This window comes from Poecilia reticulata, chromosome 15 (genome assembly GCF_904066995.2).
Source record: "Poecilia reticulata chromosome 15, P_reticulata-male-v2, whole genome shotgun sequence".
NCBI classification, from domain to species: domain Eukaryota; kingdom Metazoa; phylum Chordata; class Actinopteri; order Cyprinodontiformes; family Poeciliidae; genus Poecilia; species Poecilia reticulata.
The window spans coordinates 28737752-28748810 of NC_088844.1; the positions used below are offsets into that span (position 1 = coordinate 28737752).

The following is an 11059-nucleotide window of genomic DNA, read 5'->3' on the forward strand; positions in this document are numbered from 1 at the left end:
TACAGGAAAATACCAACTAGAGAAAAATAATCATTGTTTTGGTGTCCCCTCCAGCTCGGAGCCCATACCCGCTTTTTGGTGCCACTGGGTTTATAAATGTGTGAATAAATAAATAACTAACTGGTTTTGCTAATGAGTTTTGAGTATCTGCTGGGTTAAGGCTTAAAAACCATTTAAAATGTAATCCTGTGGGTTTAACATGGGGATGTTTTTACACATTATACACTCTAAATATTCACAAACTGTTTCCCTTCTGCAAAACAACACTTAAATATTCCACATGGTAAATGTCACATTTATTTAAAAGAAATAAATGAGACATGGGCTGCACAGTGGCGCAGTTGGTAGAGCTGTTGCCTTGCAGCAAGAAGGTTCTGGGTTCGATTCCTGGCCCCAGTCTTTCTGCATGGAGTCTCCATGTTCTCCCTGTGCATGGTGGGTTTTCTCCAGGTACTCCGGTTTCCTCCCACAGTCCAAAAACATGACTGTCAGGTTAATTGGCCTCTCCAAATTGCCCCTAAGTGTGAGTGTGTGTGTGCATGGTTGTTTGTCCTGTGTGTCTCTGTGTTGCCCTGCGACAGACTGGTGACCTGTCCAGGTGACCCCGCCTCTCACCCGGCACGCCAGCTGGAGAGGCACCAGCAACCCTCCCGACCCCACTAAGGGACAAGGGTGTAAGAAAATGGATAGATGGATGGATAAATGTGACATTTTGGTCAAAGACACTGATTGACAGAGGACACCATGCAGGTCTCCACTGCGGGCGTCTGAGGGAGGAGATGAACGTTATTAAGCTTTTTCTTTATGGTCACCGTGTTGAAACAGCGCCACTCCCAGGACACTTACTCACAGATGACCTCATTCAACTTTGGCCAATTTCTCTGAGCAACCAACAACAGAACAAATGAATATTATATAATCATAACATGGAAAATATGAATCATGAACCAGCCTGCTTAAGCCTGACTGTCCACTTACCTATCTGTTATATAATAAACAACACATTTCAATCACTTTATATATGTCACAAATACGTAACTGAATATGTATTCAATTATTTAAAATTGAAGCTTCAAATTTCATGTATTTATTTAAATATGCCATAATTCCTATGATGCTCTCTACCATGAAATACCATAATCTGCCACAGCACCCTAACATATGGTTGGTTAACCTTTAATTCATTTTAGATATGTAGTAAATTATTCATGCATCTCCTTTTGTACCAAATTCAATTATATTTGCATTAATAGTGACAATTTAGTAATAATTTGGACGTCTAGATGCCACACCTGTTGGATTTGAATTCAAATAAAAAAAGAGCCAAAAACAGAGTTCACTTCAAAAACATAATAATCTAATAATCTATTTAAAAAACCTATAATTACGCAAATCGAATATTCCAGATACCAGTGATTTCAAATGGAAACTCAGAGGAGCTTAAGACACGTCTGTGATCTGGACAGCTGAGCACACAGTGGAGGATTAGAGTGACGGCCGTCTGAAAGGAGCCCAGACAGATTAATCACTGACTGCAGAGTTTGCTTTATTCTATTGCCTCACAGGTTTTTTCTTTCTATTTTTGGATAACATTCATGTTGGAATAAATTTATGTGCTTTTTTTGCATTTAGGCTGAAGATACTTTGACCCTTTGTGATCTTAAGCTCTGGGTATGAACTTTAAAGATCTGCAGTGGTCATTAAATGTCACAATAATCTTAATGTCATTTTACTGGTTTTAAAAGTATTAACTGTTTCAGTCCAACCTTTTTAATCTGATTTGCATTTACATTGTAAGCCCTCCACACCTCTCAACCGCTGACTAAGATCTTCTGTTGGTTTCTAAAGCTGAAGCTAAAACTAACACTGTGACTCATGTATTACATCACTAACCTTTATAGCAACCTTCCTGACAACAGGAGGGCAGGTAAAAACTTCCATGTTTAATTTTTTATTAATAATAATAATAATAATGTCTGTGATTTTGTCTTTATCTTTATTTCACACCTGTTTGTCGAATTTTATCAAAGTTTTAGCTGTTTTGTTCTCCTGCATTTTTTTCTTTGCTCTTGGGATATTTAATATAATTTGTCTGTTTTTTTCAAGAATTTTTTAATATCACCATATATGAAGTTCAGTTTTATCTTATTTTTATTTGTATGATTATTAAAATACAATTATGTCTAGAAATGTCCTTCTTGTAATTATTTTGTTTTTGTTGGTTGGTATATATATTTTAAAGAAACATTTGTTTCATGACACTTTTTAGCCGCTGTGGCGCAAGCGAGTAGTTTCTCAAAATATTTACCAATGAAGAAGATTCTTGTTGGGACCCGCGCTTGATCAAAGATCGTTTATTTTTGGAAAGTGCATTACTTCATCACAAGAACGGCGTATGCTTACCAAACCAGTACGTCAAATTAAGTTAAAAAAAGAACACCTAGTCAGCTGTCAAGAATTGAATTTTGAGGTTGAAGAAAAAACTGTAAAGTAGTTTGCATTTTAATATATTTTTAAAAAGATATAAGCTTGACATTCGCAGTTCTCTTATCTTTTCAATCAGAGTAAGACGTCGTATTGTTTTCATTCATTTTATCCCTGTTTCAGTGTGAGAGCCCTATCATGTGGAAGTGTACACTGTAGTATTTTTATTATAATTCGTTGCAGTTTTGTCTCCCCGGTCAGATATATGCGTATTTCCAGCGGTTGAGCTGCTGCTAGCAGTTTTTTAGAAACAAACATGGCGGGAGTGATTCGGAGGCTCGATGAGACTGTTGTTAACAGGATCGCAGCGGGAGAAGTTATCCAGCGTCCTGCCAACGCCGTCAAAGAAATGATCGAAAACTGGTATTTTAATACATTTGTGATGAGAAAAGTATTTATGTAGGGGGTAATAAACAACCAGAGGACTAGAAATGTTCACAAACCGTTACTGTTTACATATTCAAGATGTACTGCTGCCGGGTAAATGAGTTCAACTCAAAATGATCGATTTGTATGTTTTAAAATGTTCCAGTTTGGACGCAAAGGCCACCAACATCCAGGTGACTGTGAAGGACGGAGGCCTGAAGCTCCTTCAGATCCAGGACAACGGCACTGGGATCAGGGTGAGTAATGGCGTCCTGCCTGCTGGAGAAGAGGCGACCCTAGCATGAATGCTGCCCAGGGGGAGGCACACCCTCCCGGGCCCCCGCCACCTATTCCTCCCAAAATATTTATATCTCTTGAACATTTTCTGAGTTCATGTATAAATATATATTTTTAAAAATACTGCTTGCTCATATCACAAACCATCACTGACTTGTATAATGATTTTCAAACAGGTTAAATGATTATTAACCAAACTCTCATTTCTCACCACAGAAAGAAGACATGGAGATAGTTTGTGAGCGGTTCACCACCAGCAAACTGCAGACCTTCGAGGACCTTTCAGCGATTGCGACCTATGGGTTCAGAGGAGAGGTGACGACTCCTGTGGCCCTCAGCTCAGGAGCCACATCAGTGTTCAGGCTGAATGTTTTGTCTCTTCTCGTTCCTGCAGGCTCTTGCCAGTGTCAGCCATGTGGCTCATGTTACCATAACAACAAAGACGGCTGATGCAAAGTGTGCTTACAGGTATTTCCACATTACAAACACAAACTGCACTAGGTGTTAGTGGAAGGAAATGGAGGGATGTGCTGTTCTTAGATTACTGCCTTCTTTTCTATCCTGTTTTTCACGCCTTTGTTTATCATCTTTCCCTTCTTCTGTCCTTTCTACTTTTGTCCTGACACGTCTTTTATTCCCATGCCCTTTCTTTACTTTTTCTGTCCTAAGTTGCCTTCCTTGCAGGTCCCACATTGAAAAATGTCTGTTACAAATTCAATGGTTGACATTTTTATTAATATTTTAGTTTGATAGAACGGACAAAACGGACTAAAAAATGATACTTAAAGTCTTTAAAAGTCGAACGTAAAAGCACACCACACTTTTGAGAGTTTCTTTTCTAAAAAATGTAAAATCACATTCAGATTTGCTACTTTAGTTCTGCATTAATGATGTTGTTGTTCAGAGCGAGCTACAGCGATGGCAAACTGAAGGGCCCCCCTAAGCCCTGCGCCGGGAACCAGGGGACCCAGATCCTGGTGAGTTCCTGCCTGCAGCACTGAAGATGAACCGTCTGGGTTCTGATGAATCGTTCCTGATGTCCGCGCAGGTGGAGGACCTTTTCTATAACGTGTCCACCAGGAGGAAGGCCCTGAAGAGCCCGGCAGACGAATACTCCAGGATCGTGGACGTGGTCAGCAGGTCTGGACTCAAACCGCAACCATTTCTGCTCCTTATGACCAAATGTTTCATATCTGGTCCTGCTTTGTCTCTTTAAAGGTACGCTATTCACAATTCAGGAAAAAGCTTCTCAGTCAAAAAGGTGAGACTTTTTCTTTTTTTAGTTTTTTTAGGAAATCAGCTGCAGGTTTAAATGGTAAATTTGTCTTTTGGCAGCAAGGAGAGACAGTGGCGGACGTGAGGACGCTTCCCAACGCGTCGGTTGTGGACAACATCCGCAGCGTCTTCGGAAACCCGGTCAGCAGGTAGATCTGGTCCCCAGTGGACTCGGTTGTCTCATATCTCCTGTGTGTCCCTGACCCAGGTGTGTCCCTGTCTCACCTTGCCGTGTCCCCGGTGTGTCCCGTTTCCGTGTCCACAGGGAGCTGATCGAAGTCGGCTGCCAGGACCAGAAGTTGGCCTTCACCCTGAAGGGCTTCGTCTCCAACGCCAACTACTCCATGAAGCGATGCATCCTGGTCCTGTTCATCAACCGTATGTTGCCGTGGTAACGTTCCACTTCACTGCGTCTGCTCGGCGCCATTTTCACTGCAGGTTGTCCTCTGTCTCTTTCAGACCGGTTGGTTGAGTCCAGCGCTCTGAAGAAAGCCGTGGAGACGGTTTACGCCGCCTACCTCCCCAAAAACTCACACCCCTTCCTCTACCTCAGGTAGGAAAACTACTAAATCCGTCGCCACGGTGATCTGTGTGGTCGCCATGGTGATCTGTGTGTGCAGTAGCTGCTTCCTAATAAAATCCAGGTATTAATATTACCATATCATCATCCTAATGTAATATTTAGAGACTAACAGCAGCAGCTCATCACACTGGACACAAAAGACTTTGATCAAAAGGTTAAAGGTCACAGACGGATGGAAGCTGAGATGAGAAAGAGAGGAAGCCAGAAATATTTTAAATGTTTTAGTTTCCCGACCCGCAGCATCATGGGTCCTCCACCGTACCAAGCTGTAGGTATGAGGAGTTTTTTCTCACATTCATTATGGATTAGTCTGTTGAAACGCTGGAGATGAAATAAAACCTTTTCTGGCTTTTCTCCCAAACAAACAGTTAGCTTTCAGATAGCATCTAATATTTGTTATGGAGACGCTGCGTCTCCAAGACGCTGCGGTTTCCTCCCATCCTGCTCCCTGTGAGTGAAGGTTAACCCGGGTTCTGGTCCAGCTGTGGTCACAGATCCAGATGTTTGTAAACATGGACAAGTTTAGGTTAGCAGTGGTTTTCTGTCTCATGTTTATCCTCCATGGAAACAGAAGATTATGGGTTAACAAATAAAGATCAATGTAAAAGGAAAATATAAATGAGATGCTGAAGGTTGATTTATTTCATAGGAAATGTTGACGTGTTTTTGCCATTTGCCCAGGTTTAAAGTAAAACATGGAGGATGCTGTAAATTCCTGTGATGTTTTCTCCTCAGCCTGGAAATCGCTCCGCAGAACGTCGACGTGAACGTTCACCCCACCAAACACGAAGTGCACTTCCTGCACGAGGACAGCGTGATGGAGAGCGTTCAGAAGCACATCGAGAGCAAACTGCTGGGCTCCAACTCGTCCCGGACGTACTTCACCCAGGTGTGACCCGACTCCGACCGCCGTCCGCCTCTCAGCTCCCCGTCACGTCGTTTCAGCTTCTTCTTCTGTGGTTTCCAGACGTTGCTGCCGGGGCTGTCTGTGTCCGGCGGTTCTGAAGTAAAAACCTCTGGATCCTCTGAGTCCGCCGAGCGCGTCTACGCCCACCAGATGGTCCGGACCGACTGCCACTCCCAGAAACTGGACGCCTTCCTGCAGCCGAAAGAGAAACCGGCCCCTGACCCAGAGACGGCCGGTCCCAGCAGGTCGCCGGCGGCAACCAGGACTTCAGAGCTGGACAGTCTGGAGCTGGATGATGAGGACATGCTGGAGGCTGCGCTGGAAGAACCTGGTCCAGCAGGTGAAGAGGAACGCAGCGGCGCTGCTGAGGAGGATCAGAGGTAGGTCAAAGATTTCTTTCTAGGAATGATCTAAAACTCAGAAAAAATTTGGATTTTAGTTTTTTTTTAAATTCCAATATGTAAAAAGAGGCTGCTAATAACAACAATTGTTAATTTTTGAATTGTTTTTGTGATATACATTTTTCTTTGCACTCAATAATATCACAGATTTTTTTGCGGCTTCTTTAGAAATATTTCAAAGGAATTTTTCAATATTTGCACATTTACCATGTTACTCTGACAGTAAATGTGACGTTTTGTTACTCGACACCAATAATTTGACATGAAGTAAAGACTGAGGCAGCAGAGCAGAAGACATAAGAAATCCTGCCACCTGCAGGTGGGAGGTAGCATCACTTACACCCAATACTTATGATTCTTTTTTTTTTTGGCAATAAAGTCACAATCATGCATTAGGACTAAAAAATACAGATTATATGGGTTTGGTGTGAAGCAGAGAAGCAACGTCAGCTGGGATGTTGTGTTTTACTGACGTGAAAAGGTAGAAAAATGTACAAAATATCGGTAAACATCAGTTTTTGGTTCAGATTTTCACTTCGGTGCAAACCAAGAAAAAAAATTCCTGTAACTTTTCCAAGTTGAGTTCATTTATATTCAAAGTAATGGAAAACTTTCCATAGATTCCCCTGAGAGCAGTTCCTGCTTCCAAGGCTGCTACATTTTCCTTCACTGATTCTTTATTTTTTTTAGAAAAGGGGGAAAACCCCTTCTGGCAGGTTTTTGATTTAGTCATAATGTGAATGACAGCAGCTCGGGGAAAAGCAAGTTGGATCAGGACGGGTGTTGATGAACGACTGGAGCAAGTCTGAACAGCGACCTGCAGAGAGCGAGTCGGCTGAGCCAGCAGGAAGGAGAGGACAGAGTTTAATGTCTCCTGAAGGACGTGTTTGTCCTGCAGGTGGCCCGTCGGGCTCTACTGCTGTTATTTATGACATCCTGACTCATTTTATTAGTCTAACGCAGCATTTTCATCTCAAATCGTGGAACTCTTTCGCCCTCTAGTGGCTGAAATGTTTTTGTTTTCACAGGAAGCGACCCAGAGAGGAGGAGGATGAAGAGGATAATGAGGGGCTGACGGCTGCCGCCACGCCCAAGAGAAGGGTGATCAAATTGACCACCATCAAGGATCTGAGAGCAGAGATCACAGAGAACACACACAGAGGTAGCTTAGCTTAGCTTAGCGTCTCTGCCTCCTGCAGCAGTTTTACCGTTTCCACCAGGCCTGCACCAACAGAGCCATCCTCCAGGGCAGAACCCGCCTTACACAAATCCAGCCTCCGTCATATCCTGCTTTCAGGTCACAAATAGAAACCCCAACCATCCTGTTGCTATGCCAACATGACCTCACCAAACAAACAGTGTTCAAGTTCCTCCTAAAAAAGCTGCTGTGGTAGAAATGGATGTGCCGTAACTTTCTCCATCTGAACAGAAACAAAACTGAAGTTATTATGTTTGGACCTGAAGCTCATCTAGAGTCACAGCTTCAGTTATTACAGCTGGAAAATAAAGATCAGGCCTGAAATCTGGGTCTGAATCATCAGAGACACATAAAGACAGTCACAAAATCAGCCTTCTGTCCTCTAATCTGAATGGAGGACTGAAGCCTCGGCGAATCTAGAGAAACTCATTCATGCATTTATCTTCAGTCATATTCGTTACCTCAACAGCATCTTCACAGGTCTGCATAAAAAAGTCAGTCCTCCAGATGCAGGTGATCCAGAAGACTGCTGCTGGTGTTTTAGCTAAAAGAGAAGCAACATTCAGCTTCTATCTACGACAAATCTGGAACAAACTTCCAGAAAACTGCAAAACAGCCAAAACACGAAGTTCCTTTAGTTCTAGACTAAAAACCGACCTGGTTGGAGTTACTCTTGAATCATAATCAAACATTGACCAAAATATTCAACATGTATTGATGATTTAGATGACGGCAGTGTCATGTAAAGCTGTTTGAGCTGAACCGTTTCTCTGGTCCTGATCCGGGTTCTGTGTGTTTTCTGCAGGTCTGCAGGAGATGCTGCAGAAACACTCGTTCGTTGGCTGCGTGGATCCGCAGTGGAGTCTGATCCAGCATCACACGAAGCTCTACCTGCTCAACACAACCGCACTCAGGTCAGGACGGCAGGAAGGACCGCACTGCACACAACGCACCCAGTCAGGGTTCCATGTTATTCAGCCCCGTTTACTCTGACGCCACTAAATACAATCCTGTTTCCCTCTGATGTCACCTAGTTAGTCCAGCTGTGAGGTGAGGTTTGAGTTTTATCATCATTGTGTTCAGTGTTTGGAGTCAAAAGCAGTAAAAATCAAAGTTCATTGCAGCTAGAAAGTTTTCACATTTATATTACATCCCAATTCAAAATTAAATTCATTTCTTTCCTCAAAATGATAAATAAATACCCAGTTATGACTCTGCCAGAAAGTGTTACATTTGTCTGGTATGTTTGGGTGTTAATTTACACAAATGGTTAAAACTACTGAAAATTAAAACAGAATTGAAAATCTGAAGTCAAAACTAAATAATAAAACTATTAAAACCTTGTTCTGAACACACAGGCCCTGTGGTGGTAGCATCATGATGTGGGGAAGCTTTTCATTGTCAGCATCAACGAAGCTAATAAAACTCGACTGTATGATGGATGGAGGTGAATACAGGACATTCATTAAGAAACGGCAGAGATTCAGAGTGGCCTAGTCAAAGTTATGGCTAAATTTAATTGAAGACTAGCATCTTTAATTAATATAAGTATGATGCCAAACAGTGATGACTCAGTGGGTCTGAAAATAAAAGCATGCCGCACTTTTCAGATTTTACTTAAAGAAAACTCCTTTGTTTGTGTTGCAGTCGGGAACTTTTCTACCAGATTCTCATCTTTGACTTTGGGAACTTCGGCGTCCTCAGACTGTCTGTAAGTCCAGTCTGGACCAATCAGAACCTTTACTGACGGATCAGAACCTTTGCCGACGCTGATGTTTGTCAGACGCCGGTGCCGCTGTACGACCTGGCCATGCTGGCGCTGGACTCGGCGGAGAGCGGCTGGACGGAGGAGGACGGGCCGAAGGAGGGCCTGGCTCAGTACATCGTGGACTTCCTGAAGAAGAAGGCGGAAATGCTGGAGGATTATTTCTCCCTGGAGGTCGATCAGGTCAGCCGTCTGATTCTAAAGCTTTTCTTCCAGAGGAGAGTGAACTGAAACGATGTCTTCCAGGAGGGGAACCTGACGGGGCTGCCTCTGCTCCTGGATAAATACACGCCCATCATGGAAGGCCTGCCCTTGTTCATCCTGCGCCTCGCCACCGAGGTGAGGGCAGCGCCGTTCCTTCCTGGAAGCATTTCGGGAAAAGTTTCTGACGGTTTCTGCCTGCAGGTGAACTGGGACAGCGAGAAGGAATGCTTCCGAGACTTCAGCAAGGAGTGCAGCGCCTTCTACTCCATCAGGAAGCAGTTCGTCCTGGAGGCCGAGCCGGGCGACGAGCCGGTGAGCAGGTCCAGCCTGAAAGTACGGAAGACGATTAGGGCCAACAAAAAACACATTTATTAAAAAAATTCTGATTTTAAACTTAGAAAATCTAAAATTTTTGACCTTTTCTCATAATTCTGAAAATTTTCTCAAATTCTGACTTTTCTTAAAAAATTTTTTTCAGAATTGTACTTTTAATTTTTTTTTCCTCAGAATTCTGAGTGAATCTATGTCAAAATCCAAATAACCAAACATTTTAAGGTGTATGTCAATTATGTTGTAAGTATATTAAAAATAATCCCAACTGTTTATTCCGTGTTATCGTTACCCCAACCTGCACTTCATCCACACTGAAAACCTGTCGGAAATCTATTTGGTAGATTTAAGTTTTAAATTTACTTTTGACTGATGGTGCATAAACAATTCAAATGATTCTGTGAAAAACAAAACTGAGAACTCACTGCGTTTATTCTTATTTCAGGAACCAGACGGGAATTCCTGGCGCTGGAACGTGGAACACGTTCTGTTCAAAGCTTTCCGAACTCTCTTCAGTCCCCCGAAAAGCTTCAGCGAGGACGGCACCGTGCTGCAGATCGCCAACCTGCCCGACCTCTACAAGGTGTTTGAGCGCTGCTAAAGACCCAGATGCTGCCGTTTTATGCCTGAAACTTTTATTCTGTAAATACATTTATACCAACCTAAAACACTGAGCTGCTTGGAGGAGTAAAATGGGAGCCTGTCGAGTATGGATGCAAAAAATGTATCGACTTATGATTATGTCCTAAGTCTTAATGGTTTATTAGATTAAATTGAGTTCCTGCTTTTCGGCCGCCATCCAGCAGAGGGCGCTGCTGGTTATATTTACTCAGATTCATCACAGTGTTGATTAAACTTTGTTCTATTATCCGCCTGTAAAAACACTTTTTACGGTTTAAACTACCTCTTCGCCGTGACAACAACCCGACTTTCCTCTTGTCGTTTTGTTGCAATCTGCGACTCTTCCAAAGCCAGAAAGGAAATGTTTCTACTGCACGAAGAAATCCTCATTTTAGGAGTTTTTCTATAAAGTCTGCTTTTAATATTCTACTAGTTTTTTATTGTTGTAATAAATGATTAATTTTTCTCTAAAACCTGAAAGATTTTAGTTAAATTTTGTTACCTTTCACAATAAAACATGTCATGAGGTACACATTTAGAAAATTACTTTATTTTGTATCAGTGGAATTAGAAAAGGCTGCAGACTAATAAAACTAATAAAATCCAAATAAAGGATGTTGCACACAGC

The 11059-nt window shown here is 42.4% G+C and overlaps 1 protein-coding gene across 2 annotated transcripts; it reads left to right on the top strand.

Moving 5' to 3' along the window:
* Positions 1–2577: 2577 nt before the first annotated feature.
* On the top strand, positions 2578–11057 carry mlh1 (mutL homolog 1, colon cancer, nonpolyposis type 2 (E. coli)). Of its 2 annotated transcripts, none has more exons than XM_008430084.3 (19): positions 2578–2847; positions 3017–3107; positions 3364–3462; positions 3542–3615; positions 4052–4124; positions 4196–4287; positions 4366–4408; positions 4483–4571; positions 4688–4800; positions 4882–4975; positions 5741–5894; positions 5973–6292; positions 7342–7475; positions 8317–8425; positions 9159–9222; positions 9295–9459; positions 9523–9615; positions 9682–9813; positions 10256–11057. In XM_008430084.3, exons 1-19 carry the CDS (start codon positions 2741–2743, stop codon positions 10409–10411), a joined length of 2202 nt encoding a protein of 733 aa, XP_008428306.1. In that variant the 5' UTR covers positions 2578–2740; the 3' UTR covers positions 10412–11057. The 2 variants fall into 2 exon arrangements, with proteins under 2 accessions (XP_008428306.1, XP_008428307.1); XM_008430085.3 differs by having other exon boundaries at positions 2580–2847; positions 9682–9792.
* The last annotated feature ends 2 nt before the right edge of the window (positions 11058–11059 follow it).